Source organism: Gymnodraco acuticeps, unplaced genomic scaffold, assembly GCF_902827175.1.
Source record: "Gymnodraco acuticeps unplaced genomic scaffold, fGymAcu1.1, whole genome shotgun sequence".
NCBI classification, from domain to species: domain Eukaryota; kingdom Metazoa; phylum Chordata; class Actinopteri; order Perciformes; family Bathydraconidae; genus Gymnodraco; species Gymnodraco acuticeps.
In genome coordinates this window covers 896,401-913,520 of record NW_022990398.1, presented here as the reverse complement: position 1 = coordinate 913,520, position 17,120 = coordinate 896,401, and the positions used below count along the sequence as shown (strand labels likewise).

Here is a 17,120-nt window from a genome sequence, read left to right as displayed (position 1 = left end):
TTTCAGAAGTTTGGCATTGCCCTTGGCATTGGACATCCATATTTGTATGACATAAAATACTTTGTAATAAAATATAGTTTGGACATACTACAGTTGGTTTACTTATTGTTGAAGATAAGAAGTTAAACTCTATGTTTTCAAAACAGTTTAACATATATCCTATAAATTAAGCATATGCCATATGAATATGCCCTAGAGGCAAATGGACACAAATGTTCACATTGGATCATTTGTCTCTTTAAAACTTGATTTAAAATGTTGAATGTGTTGGTGTGCAAAACACAAGTCCATTTAGGTTGCGCTAAGGCAGTTTGCTAATAAACGTCAGCTGTGGATTGAGTCTTGCAATTAAAGAGTATGTAAGATACTGTATATAGTATTTTGTATCCAACCAAATGTGATCAACATTAATGATCCCAGTTGAATACCCAACCAGATACACATTGAATGTACTGGTTCTACAGTGCAGATTGAATTCCATTTGATTGAAGCTTAAAAAAAACAATAGCACATTACTAAAATACTGATACTTATATAAATGGAGAGCTTCCATAACATAGCAGCTTTGCGTATGAATCACACACAATCATGATATATTTAACACAGAAACTGTATTAAATATACTATCAGTTTAGTTATGAACTCAAACATACTTCTATAACACTCTTAGAGATGACCTGCCATTGACGTTATGGGAGATGTCCTGGCAGCACTGACCGATTAATGTTATATCTCCATCTCGTTTGAACTCGCTTTCAATTTCTTCTGAGCATGTCTTCTTGACTGTGGATTATGGTCATAGCTGGTTTAAAGAGGCTCTTAAACTCTGAGAAAAAGAGTTCACTGTCTCCCGAGTCATTAAAGATTATACCCACTATGGGTGCACTGTAGATTTATTAACCGTGTACTGTATGAACCCTTTTCTAGACTTCACATCTACTAATGTCAACATCTGCCTGTTTAACTTTCTTTATTCTTTTTCTCTCTGGTTTTCGTGTTTTTATTTTCTCAGGCTGGCTGAGGAATTACTCTTCCGACTGTAAACATATGTATCTCAATTAGGGCTGGGCAATTTTTTCGGTTTTAACGATTAATTTGCATTTTTACTTTCCTACGGTTTGTGAAATGGCTGAACCGAAAAATCGCGATTTAAAAACATTTCTAGACTCCGCAGATTTGTTTTGCTTTAAGGGACTCCGTAGTAGCTTACTCTCTCACTTTCCAGAATGCGCACAAAACTCTGCCACATTGCCTGTGACTACCCGATCTGCAGCTCTGTGCATGGCCGTATCTACCATTGAGGTCACCGAGGTCCGGACTTCGGTAATATTTTCCCGAGCTGTGTATAACAAAACTTGTGAAATAAAATTGCACTAAACGGGATTCTTTGTAGTACTTCCATTTACTGACCATGGGGGCGCTGCATAACTACGTAGCCTCTGTTAAAGCAAACAGAAGAAGACGACATGTATCAACTGTATCAACAAACCTCAGCAGCCCTGTACCGGAGCAGCGGAGGAGTGATGAAGTATCTTAAGATCTGAGTCCAGCGGGCTGCTTGTGTTTCTGCTCATCAGGACATCATATGACCAGCAGATCCTGTGTGAACGCTCTACGTTAGTCAGTGGACGTCCGACAACATGCACACTAACTTCTATTGCAGCTATAGGCTATACTTTGGTTTAAATTGCGTGAATAAACTAGCTACAGTAGAGAGCTAAAGTTAATTACGTTCATCCAATGTCAGAAGGATTACCTTTTAACAAACGTTGTAATGCTTTTCTTTCATTTCAATTTCAGTAAAACATTGAAGATATAACATTGTATTGTTTTCTTTTTACACTGACTCAGATATAATGAAAAGACTACGTCAGTCGATGCTCAGCTTTGGTAAGGAAGAGACAGGACAGGCAGAGAGAAAGAGAGAGAGAGAAAGTGATGGAAGTCAGGGAGGAACTGGAGTCACACAAAATAATGTAGGCGTAATAAGCCCATCTATTTATCTATCTATGTATCTATAACAATAGTCTTCATTTACAATAGGCATAATTTTAAAACATACATAACTGTAATAGATATTACAGTTATGATGTCATAATAACATACAATTGTATAAAACACAATTTCCTTACATCTTTGTTTTCTTTTGAGAATCAAACAAAACAGATTTAAATAAAAAAAAGAATGCAAACAAACAAGTGAAATGAACTAAATGGCTGCATTGCTTTTAATTCACTGGCAGGAGTGACAAGTGAGGAGGAGCAAAAAGTGAACAACGAGGGAGAGATTGAACAAAAAGAAAGAGTAGAGGACAGAGAGAGTAATGAACAGGAAGAAGACAGAGAGACTCAAGAAGGTGGAAGAGAGGGGGCAGGTTATGGAAAGCAGAGAGACATGGAAAATTAATGTTGACAATGTGTTGTGATCATTTTAGCCTCTTCTGCATGTCCCGATCATTAATAGTAACAATCAACTGATTCTTATTATGTATTACACTTTAAAAATAATTGATGCTGACATTGTCAGCCCACTGACATGGTTTGAAATCAATATATTATCCAATGTGTGACCCCCCACAGGACTTCAAAAGCACCTAAGTAGATCATGAAAATCCCAAAAATCTTGGGGGGTATCCGCCGAACCCCCTAGCATGTTTGGACCTCGGTATTTAGGAAATCCTGGATACGGCCCTGGCTCTGTGTACACATATATCACTTAAATTATTCAATACATCCTTTGTACTGAAGTATTCAAGAGTAAATAAAGTAAATAAAGTTTAATATAAATGATTTGCTGTGGCCAATTGTTTTCATTGCATTTACAGACCCGTGTAAATCTCTGATACCACCCAATGAATGCATTGACTTGCTTGTAGAACCACGCTACACAAACAGATAGCAACACCTATACAAACTATTTAAAAAAAAAAGGGGCTACTGTATCGACCTATATAAAGTATATACATTTTTTTTTCTTTTCAAAATACCAAAAATATCTTGCATTTTAGCCATGCCTCATTTCGCTCTATTTGCTTTTTCCAGCGCTGTTTTTGCAGGGGGCTGATTCCGTGAGCTGCAGCTGACCACGCCCCCCTGCAGGAGAGGGGAGCGTGCTCTGAGATCAGCTGCTGGGCGGTCTGTAGAGGGGGAGGAAAAGAGATCTCCGTCCTCCTTGTTTTAGAAGTAAGAAGAGAAGTAATGGGGCAGAAACCCTCCTTTTTACGCAGCGGTCCAGACATAGACATCAAACGGCGACACATATTCAGTTGGCAGATACTTTGGCATTAGGGCAGGGATATCTAGATACTTCCCAAGGTCTGACATCATGAAGTGTGCTACTATTAAAGCAAGTAACGATGTTTTCAAATCTGTAATCAAAAAGCTCCTCAAAAACACTATCGAAGCAGTTCCTGCCGTTGCTACGTAGTTCAAACAGTAACAACGGACTACTTTTCTTAGCGGATGCTTGTCAATTTAAATCAATACATAAAACTATTTTTTAAATCAATAAAATCATTTTCTAAATCCATAAAAGCATTTCAATTAATATTGGGAGTCATGTCGTTACTTTGTTGAGAATGTGGCCATGTGTAATAAGCGGGATGATGTGCACATTGCATAATGTGCCTTCATGCTGATCTAGATCCCTCCGCAAAAAAAACGGCTCGTTCGCGGGCGAGAGCCGGCTCCCGTCGTTCACTTAAAAGAGCCTTGGTCTGGTTTGTTTAGAAAAAAACAGAAAAAAATCGAGGTTTAAATCGAAAATTGTCCATTAGTTAGAAAAAATCGCGATTTTATTTGTAGGCCAAATCGCCCAGCCCTAATCTCAATTCCGATACTTCCTTGTTTTACACTGTGTAAACTGTGTACTTACTTGCGTAGTGTGTGAACTATGACTGGTTAACTTAACTTTGGTTGGTCACTATACTTCTTTAAAACAGTATTTTAACACGTATTTAGCCTATAACAAGTCTTGTTCTGTTTGCAATGTGAATAGATTACACTAGTCCATATTGTGATTGCCATTACTATAACATTACGATTTATTTTGCAGCACTAGGTCTATCTTTTCATGAGTAGACCGTTTAAGTAAACTATTTTTTCATATTACACCTTAAAATGATTCCCAATCAGATTTTATTGTAGGGTGTTGATCTAATTTCATATCGACAGCAAGCAAAAACACAGATATATTCAATTAGGATTATCAGTCTGTGTCCAAATATTTCACATAGAATACCAAATGAATCCAGGCTAAGGGTTTCTTTTAGAGGATTGTGCCAATACAAATTTGTTTTTCTGTACCTCATCTACCCTCATTGCTCAACCTTCAAGCATATAAGCTCCATTGTTATTCTTTGCCCCTACTCATCATGTTCTTAGGCAGCATGCAAATCTGTTGGCCTCTGGTTGGCCGCAGTGGGGTTGTTTTTGTGTGTATCCGTTAGTTGCACTGATGAAAAGACCACCTGTCATCCTCTGGCCCTTTGATTAGATTAGGAAGTCAAAGGGAAGGATTACATTGATATGACGTAGCCCAAGCCCCCATGCAGTGCTTATTGTGTCATTATCAGAGCTCTGATCTGATGTTCTGTGCATTACTGTTCATCTTATATTAAGAAGGGGTATCTCCCTCTAGTCCAGCTTTGAATGTCAATCATTATTCATAACACAGGGATTTTCCAGATTCCAGATATGTTAATTAAGTCATCAAGGTAAAATGAAAACGGGACTATTTTCAAGAGGAGGTGTGCTTGCTCTTTACAATATTTTATGACAGCGATTTAAGATGCTTTATCTGTTCTAGATTATTTGAAACAAAAATACATTCAGGCAAACTATACAACAAAGACATGTCAAATACAACCCAATGAATAATAATACAATAAATGGTTTTGGCCAATAGCAATGCTGTAGGCACTATGAAAAGTGCTTTGGGACAAATGCTAATCTCTGCTCTCCCAACATGCTCACACAAGCAAAACAACCATGCTGATGTTTAGCAGGATTAATGTTTACTATTGACACACAAGTATAGTTAGTTTAACATTTTATAATTAGCACTAAGCAAAAAGTACAGCTGTGCCTGATGGAAAAGCCTTAGTTATTGTCATTAGAAACTACTCACTCTGGGGAACACATGACAACCAAATGTAATTATTATCAATTTTAAGTTACAATCAATTTAATGGTGGCTCTCCATTAGTCCATTGTTAAGAAATGTTAGTCTTGACATAAGTGCTAAACCCACTAATAGACCAACATTCCCATTCAGGACACTCCCCAAAATATTTGTTGTGTTAAGTGTTATTAAAACTGCTCAAGAGAAAAAATGAAAAAAGGTAAACATATTTATTTATAATTATTTTAGGATTAATAATCAATAATTGTTCAAATTCTGATATAAGTTGAATGTGCATTGAGTAGTCAATTAAATGGTACCTTTCTTCTCTTGAAACCTGCTGGTTCCTTTAGTTTCCTTCATATACAGAAGAACATGGTGTGTTTTAAATCCAGGACATATAGGGCACTCTTACACGTGGACTGACCTGGAAAATGGCAATGCCCCTTTTTAAATATTTACCAGGCATAACTGGAAAACGTGTCCGTAAGCCTGTAGTGCGCTTGTGCATTTTATGACGTCTTGCATCATGGCTCTTTGAGTGAGTGCCTATGAATCTAACTCCCCCCTGGTAAAACATTGGATACTAATGAATACTACGTCTTTGGTCTTGAATGCTAATGTTGTCTTTATCCATTCTCAGGGAAGGGGGCTCACAGATTCCAAAGACTCAACTCCATCCATAGAACCCAAAACAAGGAAAGGGTTTTAAAGGGGAGGAGGGGTGAAACTGCACTTTTTGTTTTGGTGGATGTCTGTGTTATTTGTAGCTATAGAGGCCAAGTCGCTCCTATTCTTATTCTAATTGGAACTGCACCCTCTCCCATGGCAGCTCTCGTTCCCAGAGTGAGGACCACAGTCTCCCAGCCTCACAGACAGCCACACAGAGAGAGAGAGGGAAAAGGATGGAGGGGGGGGGAGGGAGGAGTCTAGTTGTGGAGCTCGATCCCCTGTCTGCTTTGTGAGTGGTTGAGCAAGAGAGAGATAGAGAGAGATAGAGAGAAAGAGAAGGAGGAGGAGGGGGGGAGCAAGTGAGGGCTGAAGAGACGGAGAATGGATGGGCAAAGAGAAACCCGGCGAGCGAGAGAGGAAGTGAACGTGTGTGTGTGTGCTGAGCAGTGAAGACACAGAAAGTCTGAAAGCGCACATCAACAAGAGAGCGTGTGAGGCAGAGCCGACCCCCGGCAACTCTGAAGAGTGACACAGAGAGGAAGACACAGCAGAGGAAGAGAAGGACTGAAGACACACTACCAGCTCTGGTAAAAGGAGACTCCACTGAGGGACTGTAGCATCCGTCCCCCCCCCTACTCCAGTAGCACAGAGGAGCACTGTCTCATCCTGTGCATGAGTTGGTACCTGCCAACTTCAATTTCACACTCGCCCACTATTTTCCGTAGGTTTTGCCCTCTCCACTCCACAGTCATGATCCCTTGGGTCCTCCTGCAGCTCCTGTGGATCTCCGGACACGGTAAGTTTTTCCACATTAAGTTGCGTATTCATCACATCTCGCGTGCTTGTGATTGCTGAGTGACTTGCTGGCTGGGAACGGTGTCTCTGAATACATCTTGCCGTGATGTCTGAGCTTGCCAAACCATCTGTGTGTATTAACTGCTTTTATTTATAGCACTCTCGTTATTTCTGATGATTAAAGAGAAAGGAGAAAATTAGAGGATAAGTGGTTGTCCCGGGTTTAAAGAGCTGCGAATAGTTGTGCCCTGCGCTTTCCTCCAGCGGTACTTTGTCGTAGCCTTCGGACGAGCCAAGTTAAGTACTTCATTTTCAGGCTTTATATTCCTGTCACACACATAGACACACACAAACAAAGCCCTCTAACCCCTAGTCCAGTTCAGTCAAGCGTTCGTTCCTCAGTCACATTGTTTTTTAACTGACAGCCCGTCCCTGTTGGGTCCGACTGCAGGGGTCTGGTCAAAAGAGACAGAAAGTGAATTGTAAAGCACTTTAAGAGGCAGTCTCACAAATATCTATAGCTTGGCAACTTCAGCCCTGTGGACAGTATCTGCTTTTTATTCCTGGACAGTCCTGTTTGTGGACAGAATAAGGATGGATTAGTTGTTTCCCCAGCTTGCCACCAGGTGGTTGTCTTTGGAAAACCATAGAGGTTGATATAAGTATAGGAGAACTCTACCTCTGTGGTGTGATATACGGCCGCACGCAGGGCAGAATCAGACAGTAGTTGTTTGTCAGCTCCGAGCGTCATGCTGGACCGCAGCGAGCGCCCTGGCTTACGCTCCGCAGGGTCAGGGTCAATGACACAGCAGCCCCCTCTTTTCAAAGGATGACCCCGTCCCGTTGGACTACATTCTCTGAATTCTAAGCATGTGTGTATGTCTATTATGTGCAGTTGTTTCCCAGAGGGATTTGTAACCTTTCGCACGGAATAGGACAAATATCCAATGTGAGATCTCCGTTTTTTGAGAGCTCAAAGCCAGTAACACAACAACAAACAGAAACTTAGTAAACAAGAACATTTTCTATGGCCCTGATTTCAGCATGTGGATTTATGTATAGATATATATGTATAGATACAGACACAAAAAGGAAGAACATAAACTCTACAACAATTTGCTTTGATTTCACTTTACTGTTGGCTTAGAAAATATATGTAATGACAGACACATCTTAAACCGACTCGTGTAATGAAGCTTCTAATTCACTCTCTGCGTCTCCTGTGCTTTAACGGGTGTAGATCCCTTGCAGACGGGGTGTCAGCTGTAGTGTTGTTTCTTTATGACTGTGCGTGACCTGGGACGGTGGCACAAGCTGTGTAGTACCTACAGATTGAACCGAGTCAAGGCAATAGAAGCTTTTTCTCTAGGCCTTCATTGCGGGGCAGTTATAGTACATAGTAGATTATCTGACCTTTCCCTGTGTGGCTGATTTGTCAAATCTTTCTGGGCCATATTAACCTTTTCAATACAGAAATACATTTTCAATTAGGTGTTTTGTATTTATTGCCGTGAAGCATACTTTGGTTTGGACATTTATTTTGGGATTTTATTTGACTATCACCGGCTTAACCCCAATACAACGAGCATATCGGAAATAGTACCAGCCGGAATGAGATGATTGCTAAGACTGGAATGAGATGGGATTGCTCTGCATTACCGCACAGTTTGTTATTACCATAATATAAAATACGTATTTCCCTGCCAGGCAAACAGGGGATAACAACCAACATCCTCTCTTCATGCCTCGAGGGAGAAGAAAGTGCTTCCCTGTAGTTTACCATTGTTGTAGAAATTACGGCTCTGTTTATGTGCTGAGCCGGTGTCAGCAGAAAGCTGCGGAAAACAATATTATGTTTATGAACAGGGAGACAGAGGGGACTTGTGGCCATAGCAGTCATATACTATCCTGTGAGAGCGGGGAAGAAAGAGAGCGTGACAATGAGAGAATGAGCAGGAGAGAAGAGTCGGTCCGTGTGCAGAGGCTCTGAGCACTTTTTCCCTCTCAACTTTGAGAAATAAATGGTCCGGAGCAAAACAGAGAGGCAGACTCAGGAGGGGGAAAGCTGCTGCGAGATGGTACCGACTGTGTTGTTAACGCATCTAGGGCACCGTTTTCTTTCGCTGTTACCTCTCCTACCAGTGACAGATGACACAGCACCCGTCAGAGGGATCCGGAGGCAGTCTGCAGGAACACATTCACCTTAGGCCAAACTTGTCCAGGACCTCGTCCATCTCCCCATTCCTCCTCCCATCCAATCAATGCGGTGTCCTTCCACTCTCACATTCTTCACTTGGCTCCTGATTTTACTCCCACCTCGCAACAGCAGTCCCTCTCTCCTTCTGTTTTTCAGGTTTTGCAGTGTGATTGAAAACCGTAGCCCCTGTTGGGGAAAGGGTGAGATGTGTGAGAGCATGATGCCCCGATGGGGGAGGGGCAGTTTGAGAATAGTCTTGTACTGAATGTGCCAGAATCTGCTAGATAAAAATCACATATTGTCATTGTAAAGTGTATGGTCCTCTCTGTTCCTCTGTGTCTCTCCTTTCTCTGTTTTTCTTTCTCTGAACGACTCCTGGTGAAATGTATATTCAAACTGTCTCGGCCACTGGGTTATTGGGCAACTTTCTCAGGGAAATTAAAAATTGATGGGCCATCCTTGACTCAAGGTTTGCCCACTAGGGGCAGTGCTGCTTCACAGGAATATAATCCCAATCTTTTAAAAACATCTGCCCCTTCTCCCCCCGCATCGTCGTCATTATCTCCCACCCTCTCGTATATCATGTAAGAAACCCCCAAATTCATCACCCAGCCAGACTAAGCTGTTTCTTAGTCTTGGAAAGCATGTCTTAGCACCCCAGCCCCATATTTCATTTACTGCTGTCTATTAACTGCTGACTGACGACTCTAAATCCGCTTTTCATGGGCGGAAGGCTTTGATACATATTTCTCAACCAAAGTATAATTCAATGTCTCTCCAATGTCATGTCTGAGTTTTTTATAGACGGAGAAATCATTTTTTCTCTTCTCCAAAGGGAAAGGAAAAAGAGAATGATTCAAACATAAATACACATTTTCAGCTCATTATTATGAATGGTTATTTGTAAGCGAGACACACTGCTAGAATAATTATCATAGGGACTCCTACGTAATTAATGGGTTTATTCATTGCATTACAATGCTATAACTAAGATACATTTTCCTGCATATCGTCATAAGCTTTTCTGCATGCAGTCCTATTTTAACAACCAGAACATATAAACTAAATGTGTCTGAACTCTGCTACAATATAATTATTATTCCTGGAAAGAAATACAAACATGTCCTTGTCCTGTTCGTTTGACTTGCCTCCGTACATGACAGTTGGCTTGAGTAATGCTAACCCTGTCTGGATTATGCCATGCAAACACAGTGAGTGACAGATGACGCCATCAGTCCATGATGGGCCCAGAGGATGCAGTTTGTTTTCTTGTTTGTGCTGCATGTCCCATCAAGGCTAGCCAGCTTAAGTCACCTCAGCCGCTGTGACCCCTGCTCATTTCTGTGCTAGATTACACCCCTGGTAATCCCTCTGAGCCCAGGGCCCAGTTGGATATTTATGGTAATAAATAAACATATGAAAAATAATCTAAGAGGCTGGACAGCTGGAACTTGTGCTCTTAATCCAAATGGTTGGCATTAACGTGAGACGGTATTTCCAAGAAAAATCCGTTTTGGCTAAGATTTTTCTTTGGTTGGACACACACTAGCTAAATCAATATCTCAATACTGTACATGTATAAACACAGAGATAGAGATGGGCATGTGTTCATTTAGGCACATTCCAAGTGTTCTGAAGTAAAAACACAGAATATAAAAAAGTACATCCGCTGAGTGCAGTTTGGATGTAAGCCTTATTTCAAGTCTGTCAGGATTCAGGTCAGCCAGGGAAGGGAATATGATTAGTTTGGAGGGTTCTTGGAAAACCAGGCAATGATCTGATCTGCTTCCTCTCATGCCGTCAGTCAGCTAGTCAACAAAATCAAGCTGTTTACTGTTGGGCTTCATTATCCATCGAGAAGACTCTCTCCCCCAACCCCAAGAGTTTTCTTTAGTACCAACCAATCAACCCCAAAGCCCCTCATCTGCTTGCTCTCTGAGACTCTTCTGCTGGATCTCATTCCTCAGGGATGAATTTATCCAGATTGGAGCACTCAGCAAAAGGGCATTATCCCAGATTACATGTCTGTTGGGCGGCAGTGTTAAGTAATTCAACCAGATGCTGTTGTGATCACTGGGTCACCTGTGAAGACAGGGTTAGCAGCTGCACTTCTTCATTCTTTATTGTCATATTTGTATCCTTCTGAGACATTATCCTTTGGCGACAGGTAAAAGAGATGGATGGAGCTCAATGATTTTTAAAAAGTAAGAATCCCTGTAAATGTAGGGAATTGTGCGGAAGCCCTCTACAACCAGAGTCAGGATTGTATGTGGTGACAGATTATAGAATGGATTAATGGCTTCTAAATTGCAGTTTAATGCACTTGAAACAACAAGTGAAGCAACTAGAGTCGGCTTCACGTGGCTGTGTGTGTTCAGTTGTGGGGGTGCTGTGAGTACTGTATGTTGCAGTGTTGTTGTTCCTTGGAGAGGATAAAGCATCGGCACAGCAGGGCTAAAAGAAAGATGTTGGTGTTTTTAGAGCTTGGCTGTTTCTTTTCTCTGCTAATCCTGTCTCTACCCAGCCGAGGTTTTGATAGATAGACATTTTAACTCACTACTGGGATATGTGATTGCTTGTGTAACACGGGTGTTCTGCAAGGTGGGTTCAAACAGAGTAACAATACATGTACCTTTCTTGTCAAAATCCCGCTTTGCAAATCTGAAACATTAATAGGACTTTTGTTCACGCGAAGAACATTTAAATTAAATTGTTCATTGTGTCTCGCATCACCCCCATTCCTTTTTCCTCAGTACATGTTCACACCACAGGGATGTGTGAATTAAAAATATTTTTTACAATACAATTTGACCAGTTCCAGAAGTTATACTGTAAAGAAGGATTGATTTGTAAAGAAGGCTCTCCTGAAACACAAGTAATCTATAAAAACAGTTCTGTTAGATGTGTTTTTAGAGATACAGACAGCTTGTTTGCCGTGCAGGGCTGACACCACTGAGAGTCAACATCTGTCAGGGAAACATACTTTAGGTGATATGAGTGAAAATGTCAAATGTGTGAACAAAAGGTGAAAAGAAATGCGGAAGTTTTGCACCTGTCATATAGTATGTATTAAGATCCAGTCAATTAAGGAAAACTATGTTTTTCTTCGGCAACAATCTAAGAAAGAATTAGCGTTATAATATTTAAAATACAAACTGTATATCTATAAGGTTGTAACTGTATGTAGGCTCTTACATTGCCATTTACAAAAGTGATTATGGCATTTTTACTTATGTGTTATTATATAACACTGAGATGCAATTTGATCTCTTTTTGATCCCTGCTGTAGTTTGTATGTGCAGGAAATTACATATTGCATTGTAAACATGAAGAGTAATTGGATGCAAAACACCGTTGCGATGATAATTGCACTATTTAATTTAACAGCTTGTTAGTCACACAGAATATATTGGAAATATGCTTCATACTCAAACTTGACATCAGGGTCGGTGCTGCTTTTAAAGGCTTTATTACCTGTGAATAATACGTATTGTCACTTTAGCTGAGTAGTAGACATTTACACCCTACCTCAGTTTGAAATACAGCCACTTACATATGTTGTTACATCCACCTAAGAGGCTGATGCATGTCCAGTAATGTACATGTAACCTACGCAAAGAGCTTTTGTGACCTCCAGAATTCAGCGTGCAATTCCTGGCGGACTCATTTCTATGTGAAAAACGTTCATGTGTAGATTGAACGTCCTTGCCTGAAACTTCCTTTCTTCAGGATGGTTCTATCCAAGCAGTAAATCACATGCAAACATTGCCAATGCACAGTTCTGCCAACTGTGTCATGGTATTTGTCTCGCTAATGCTTGAAACATTTGTGAGTAAACCAGCCAGCCAATGCATCGACGTGATTGTGAAAGGCTGTTAGGGTAGAACCCCGAAGATGCATGTGGTGCTTCAGCAGAGGAGGCACATGAGGAATTGGGTTGCTGATCTGATAACGACTTCCTGGTGTGTTCCTGGCGGGAAGTTTCTTGGACAGCTCAATATTACACCCAGGTGAACTCACCTTTCTTTCTTCTCTCCATCTCTTCCTTCGCTTCTCAATGTCCCAACGTTCTCATGCCAAAGATTCATGACAATTGACTCATGGGGAAGGTTTCCATACCGCACATTTCACATGTATTTTCTCTGCGTGTGTTTGCGTGTGAGTATATCTGGTGTCGCTGCATGCATTTGCTTCTGTGCCACGACAATTACAGCTGCAAGCCTTGAATGGCAATATAAATGCAAATCAGCCTTTTAACTTGTACAAGCAGAATCTGGGGAGGGAGAATCTGCTCACCTGTGGATGAGTCTCTTTCCGCCATTACAACTGCTGTGCATGTTTTGGAGACAACAATGACAAAATATAGCATGTATCATACTAATATTTGTTGCTGTTTGTGGCAAAGCTGTTTTTGTATTACTGGACAATTGTAAAACACCATGGTGTGGAACAGATATAAAGGGATCAGTGCTTCTTTTTCCATTCACCTAATTGTTATTAGCAATGCAATATGGAAGGGCTGAATAGCTTGTACTTTTAAAATATGGAGAGGAAAACAGTTCTCTCTATGGTACCAGACACCAATGGTGAGGGCCATGGCTTTTTGAAAGGCTATTTGATCTGGCACTGATACCAAACAATGTTTTATTCAGTAAAGCACATCAGAGACAATAGCAGCACAAAGTTGTTCTTGATCCAAGCCAAAACTTTTGAAGGGGAAATGTGTACCTTTGAGAATGAAAGTGTCTAATGCTGCCACCCTCCCCCAACACTCCCATCTATAGATGTGCATGTTTTCTTTTTTCCCAGATGCCAAATGAGACTTTGAGCCACCTGCCTGTCCCACTAAGACAATTAAAGCAATTGGGAAGAAAGGGCCATTCACTAGTGAGGCTCGCAATGTTAGCATAGGAGCCAGAAACTGCCCTGCATACCACCCCTCCCCAACAAAAGCCCCACTTATGTTGGCACTGTGCCAACTCTGTTCCCATTTGTGTATTTGTTGAGAAAATGCAGGAGCATTTGACACCAGTCTTGGAAGGTCTGTGACACGGGGTGATTGGTTTGCATGTTGATAGAAAATCCCTCTATTGGTCTCCAGACATATTCAGCGTGAGGCCTGTGGCTCTGTGTCATTATAGTTGTTTACGAGGGCTTCATCTGGCACAGCCTTCACACAGAACGACATGCATTGAGAGGCCCACTCACACACACACGGACACATTCAATACTCTTACTTGCATTACCAATCTGCCAGAGCACAATAACAGTCGAGAAACCCTGGGGTGTGTGAACATTGAGAGCGGGAAAGTATTGGTAGGTTCTGTAACATGCTATAAATTAAGGTTTCCATTGATCCTCAAACATTGAGATATCCTTATATGAGAAAACATGTGTATTGATTGTAGGTCTGATGTTTCTTCAATATGGCACTGCTGGGAATCACTCTGCCCAATTTCATTTCATTTCAATCTTTATTTCGAACAGATTAAAAAAATTAAAAATAACAAATGTGAAAAAACTGAATACCGTATTGTTAAAATACAGTGTTTATCCACATTCATGATACAAAAAAAGTCTTCATATTAATAATAATAATAAATCATATGTGTCCGAAAGGGAGTAGGAGGAAGCAAATGCTTATTAATTCCCACCCCTTACTTGATCAATGATTGTCCTTTAAATCATTATGCAAGTTATTCCTACTTACATTTATACAAACATATACAATAATTTCTCATCTTCAATCACCTCTCTTCATTCTCATAGTTTTCCCAAAAAGTGTTTCTGTACATCCTTTTAAACTGAATTATGCTTGTGCTTTGTTTGAAGTCCTGCTCCAAACCATTCCATAAAATCACCCCACAGATTGTTAAACTCATACTTCTCAGAGTTGTTCTGACCTTGAGTTGTTTAAAATGTAGATTTCCTCTCAAAGTATACCCACCCTCTCTGTCTATGAACAGTGTTTTTAATTTCCTAGGAAGTAGATTATGTCTGGCTCTGTACATGATTTGTGCCGTTTTAAATTTAACCAGATCAATGAACTTCAATATGTGACTTCAAAAATAATACATTAGTGTGTTCAAGATATCCAACATTATTGATAACTCTTATAGCCCTTTTTTGTAATGTGCATAACGGCTGTAGGTTGGTTTTGTACGTGTTTCCCCAAATCTCCACACAGTCAATCAGATATGGCAATATTAGTGTGTTATATAGAGTATACAATGAGTTGTAGTCCAGAATGTATCTGGCTTTTCCCAATATTGCGATAGTCTTAGCCAGTTTTGCTTTTACATGAGTGATATGAGGTTTCCAGCTGATGTTGTGCTCTAAAACCACACCAAGGAACCTCATTTCATATACTCTTTCTATGTGTATGTTATCTAGTATAATTGTATCTGTGGATTTGTTTTATGTTTTCCAAATAACATAATCTTTGTTTTGCTTATATTTAATGATAATTAGTTTGTGTCAAACCAATGTTTTACTTTAATAATTTCTGCTGTTATCACTTCCATTAGCTCTTTCAAATTGTCACCGGAACAAAACAATTAGTATTATCTGCAAATAAAATAAATGTCAATATATTTGATACTCTGCAAATGTCGTTGATGTATATTATGAACAGCTTTGGACCCAACACGCGTTGGACCCAATTTAATACGTTGTCTAATTTTACACGCAATAATAATGTGGTTGTCGTAAGCAATATCGGCTAAAGGCAATCCCTAGAAATCTTTCACTACTCTCTGCCACCTCTTAGTCCTTTCTTTATCAGCTCGATTCCTGAAATGAATGTGAGAAACTTGACATAGTAAACAAAAGGAATTAAAGTATAATTATAAAGGCCACTCCAATATTCACTGTGCTGATTCGTAGGTTAAAGAGCTCTTGCGGCACTTTCAGATTTGTATTTTATTTTATCAAGTGCAATTTAATATTGTGGAGGTTGGCCCAGGCACTGATAAAATGCTAATGCACATTTGGGAGTTTAAATGATTTGCTATCCTTTCAAATCTGTTGGCAGGGGTTTCAATCTGGCTGGCGTCCTGGGGGAATTCACAGTGGTTATTCCTCAATCCCTGGGGGACATTAGTGCAAATCACAAAGGAGCACTGAAGTCATTTCAGTTTTCCACTTTCCATTGGCCACTGCCCAACGCTAAATGGCAAAGAACTGGCTCGCAAAACTGGGCAGGGCAACCCCTGTGCCTCCTTCCATATCAACCCTTTTAAACCTGATGTAATCAAATCACAATACCACATTGCAGACCCATTTCAGTCAAACTGAAGACAAACAGTTGAGGAACTAGAAGGCCTTGGGGTGAACCAAGGGCAAGGCCATCCATTACTTCCTGTGCAAGCAAGAGCACTGCAGGGACAGGGGGAAAGCCTGCGGTGCAAGATGATAAACAGACTCCACATCAGAGATTGGATTAGAGTGGCATGAGAGAGAGCCCTAAAAGCCATGTGCAGTTTATTGAAGCCTTATCTAAAGCGATAATGTAACTAGAGAAAGGCCAGTGTAATGACGGATGAGTGGACAGCACCCTGCTAAAGAAATAACATCAGGCAAGATGGTGGATAGGCAGGTCCACCACGGTTAACTCATCTTCTTTAAAGAGCAGGAAGTAGGATCAGCGGATAGTTCAGATCAAACGGACTGTCAATTGCTGGCTCCCTGGTTACCTTGCAGTGTCATCATCGCAGGTGTATCACGTTTAGAGAGGCTCAGTGCGATCTATGATTAATTTCATCACTGATACCCACGAGGCATTTTGGGGAAAATGGTAGCAGTGTTATTGCTGCGATTTTGTTGAAAGCACTGATACTGCAGTGGCTCGATTTGTGATATGAAATCTATGTGTGACCATGCAATGTCTTCATATATAACAGTATTGTCCTAAGGGGAATGTGGTGTGCGATGGTCAGTACCGATGCACAGAAAATAGAGACGGAAATAGAAAGTTAATCTGAAGGACTGTTGGGGGGAAGCAAAGTAAGTAAAGGTCTTGTTTTTTATTTGTGTGAGTATAGAGGATTATATCCTTGCAGAAAGTCAACGTTATCTTATAGTAGACGGATGATGGCAATGACAACGCAATGCCTTCCAAGGTAAACACATATATCTAGCACTTGGGGAAGAAAGTGAGGGGAGAAGAAAGAACAACAAAGAATGAAAGACATCTCAAAAGGAAGAGCATTCTAGTCACAAATTAAAACATATCTGCTTCATGCAGCCCTAATCCTTAATACCAGTGTATTTGTTGTCAGAGTAGAATATTTGTGCTTATATGCAAACAAGCACAATTGTGATAATTCCTTGCTTC

The 17,120-nt window shown here is 40.4% G+C and overlaps 1 protein-coding gene across 13 annotated transcripts in view; it reads left to right on the top strand.

Moving 5' to 3' along the window:
* Positions 1–6,113: 6,113 nt before the first annotated feature.
* The window catches only part of kirrel3b (kirre like nephrin family adhesion molecule 3b), a 170,981-nt gene continuing 159,974 nt past the window's right edge, over positions 6,114–17,120 (top strand). For 10 of the 13 annotated variants that reach the window (XM_034224752.1, XM_034224745.1, XM_034224753.1 and 7 more), the window contains exon 1: positions 6,114–6,589. In XM_034224752.1, coding sequence (XP_034080643.1) covers positions 6,466–6,589 — 124 coding nt within the window. In that variant the 5' untranslated portion in view covers positions 6,114–6,465. The remainder of the gene's footprint in view (positions 6,590–17,120) is intronic. The other 3 variants (XM_034224744.1, XM_034224742.1, XM_034224746.1) reach the window with 2 other exon arrangements.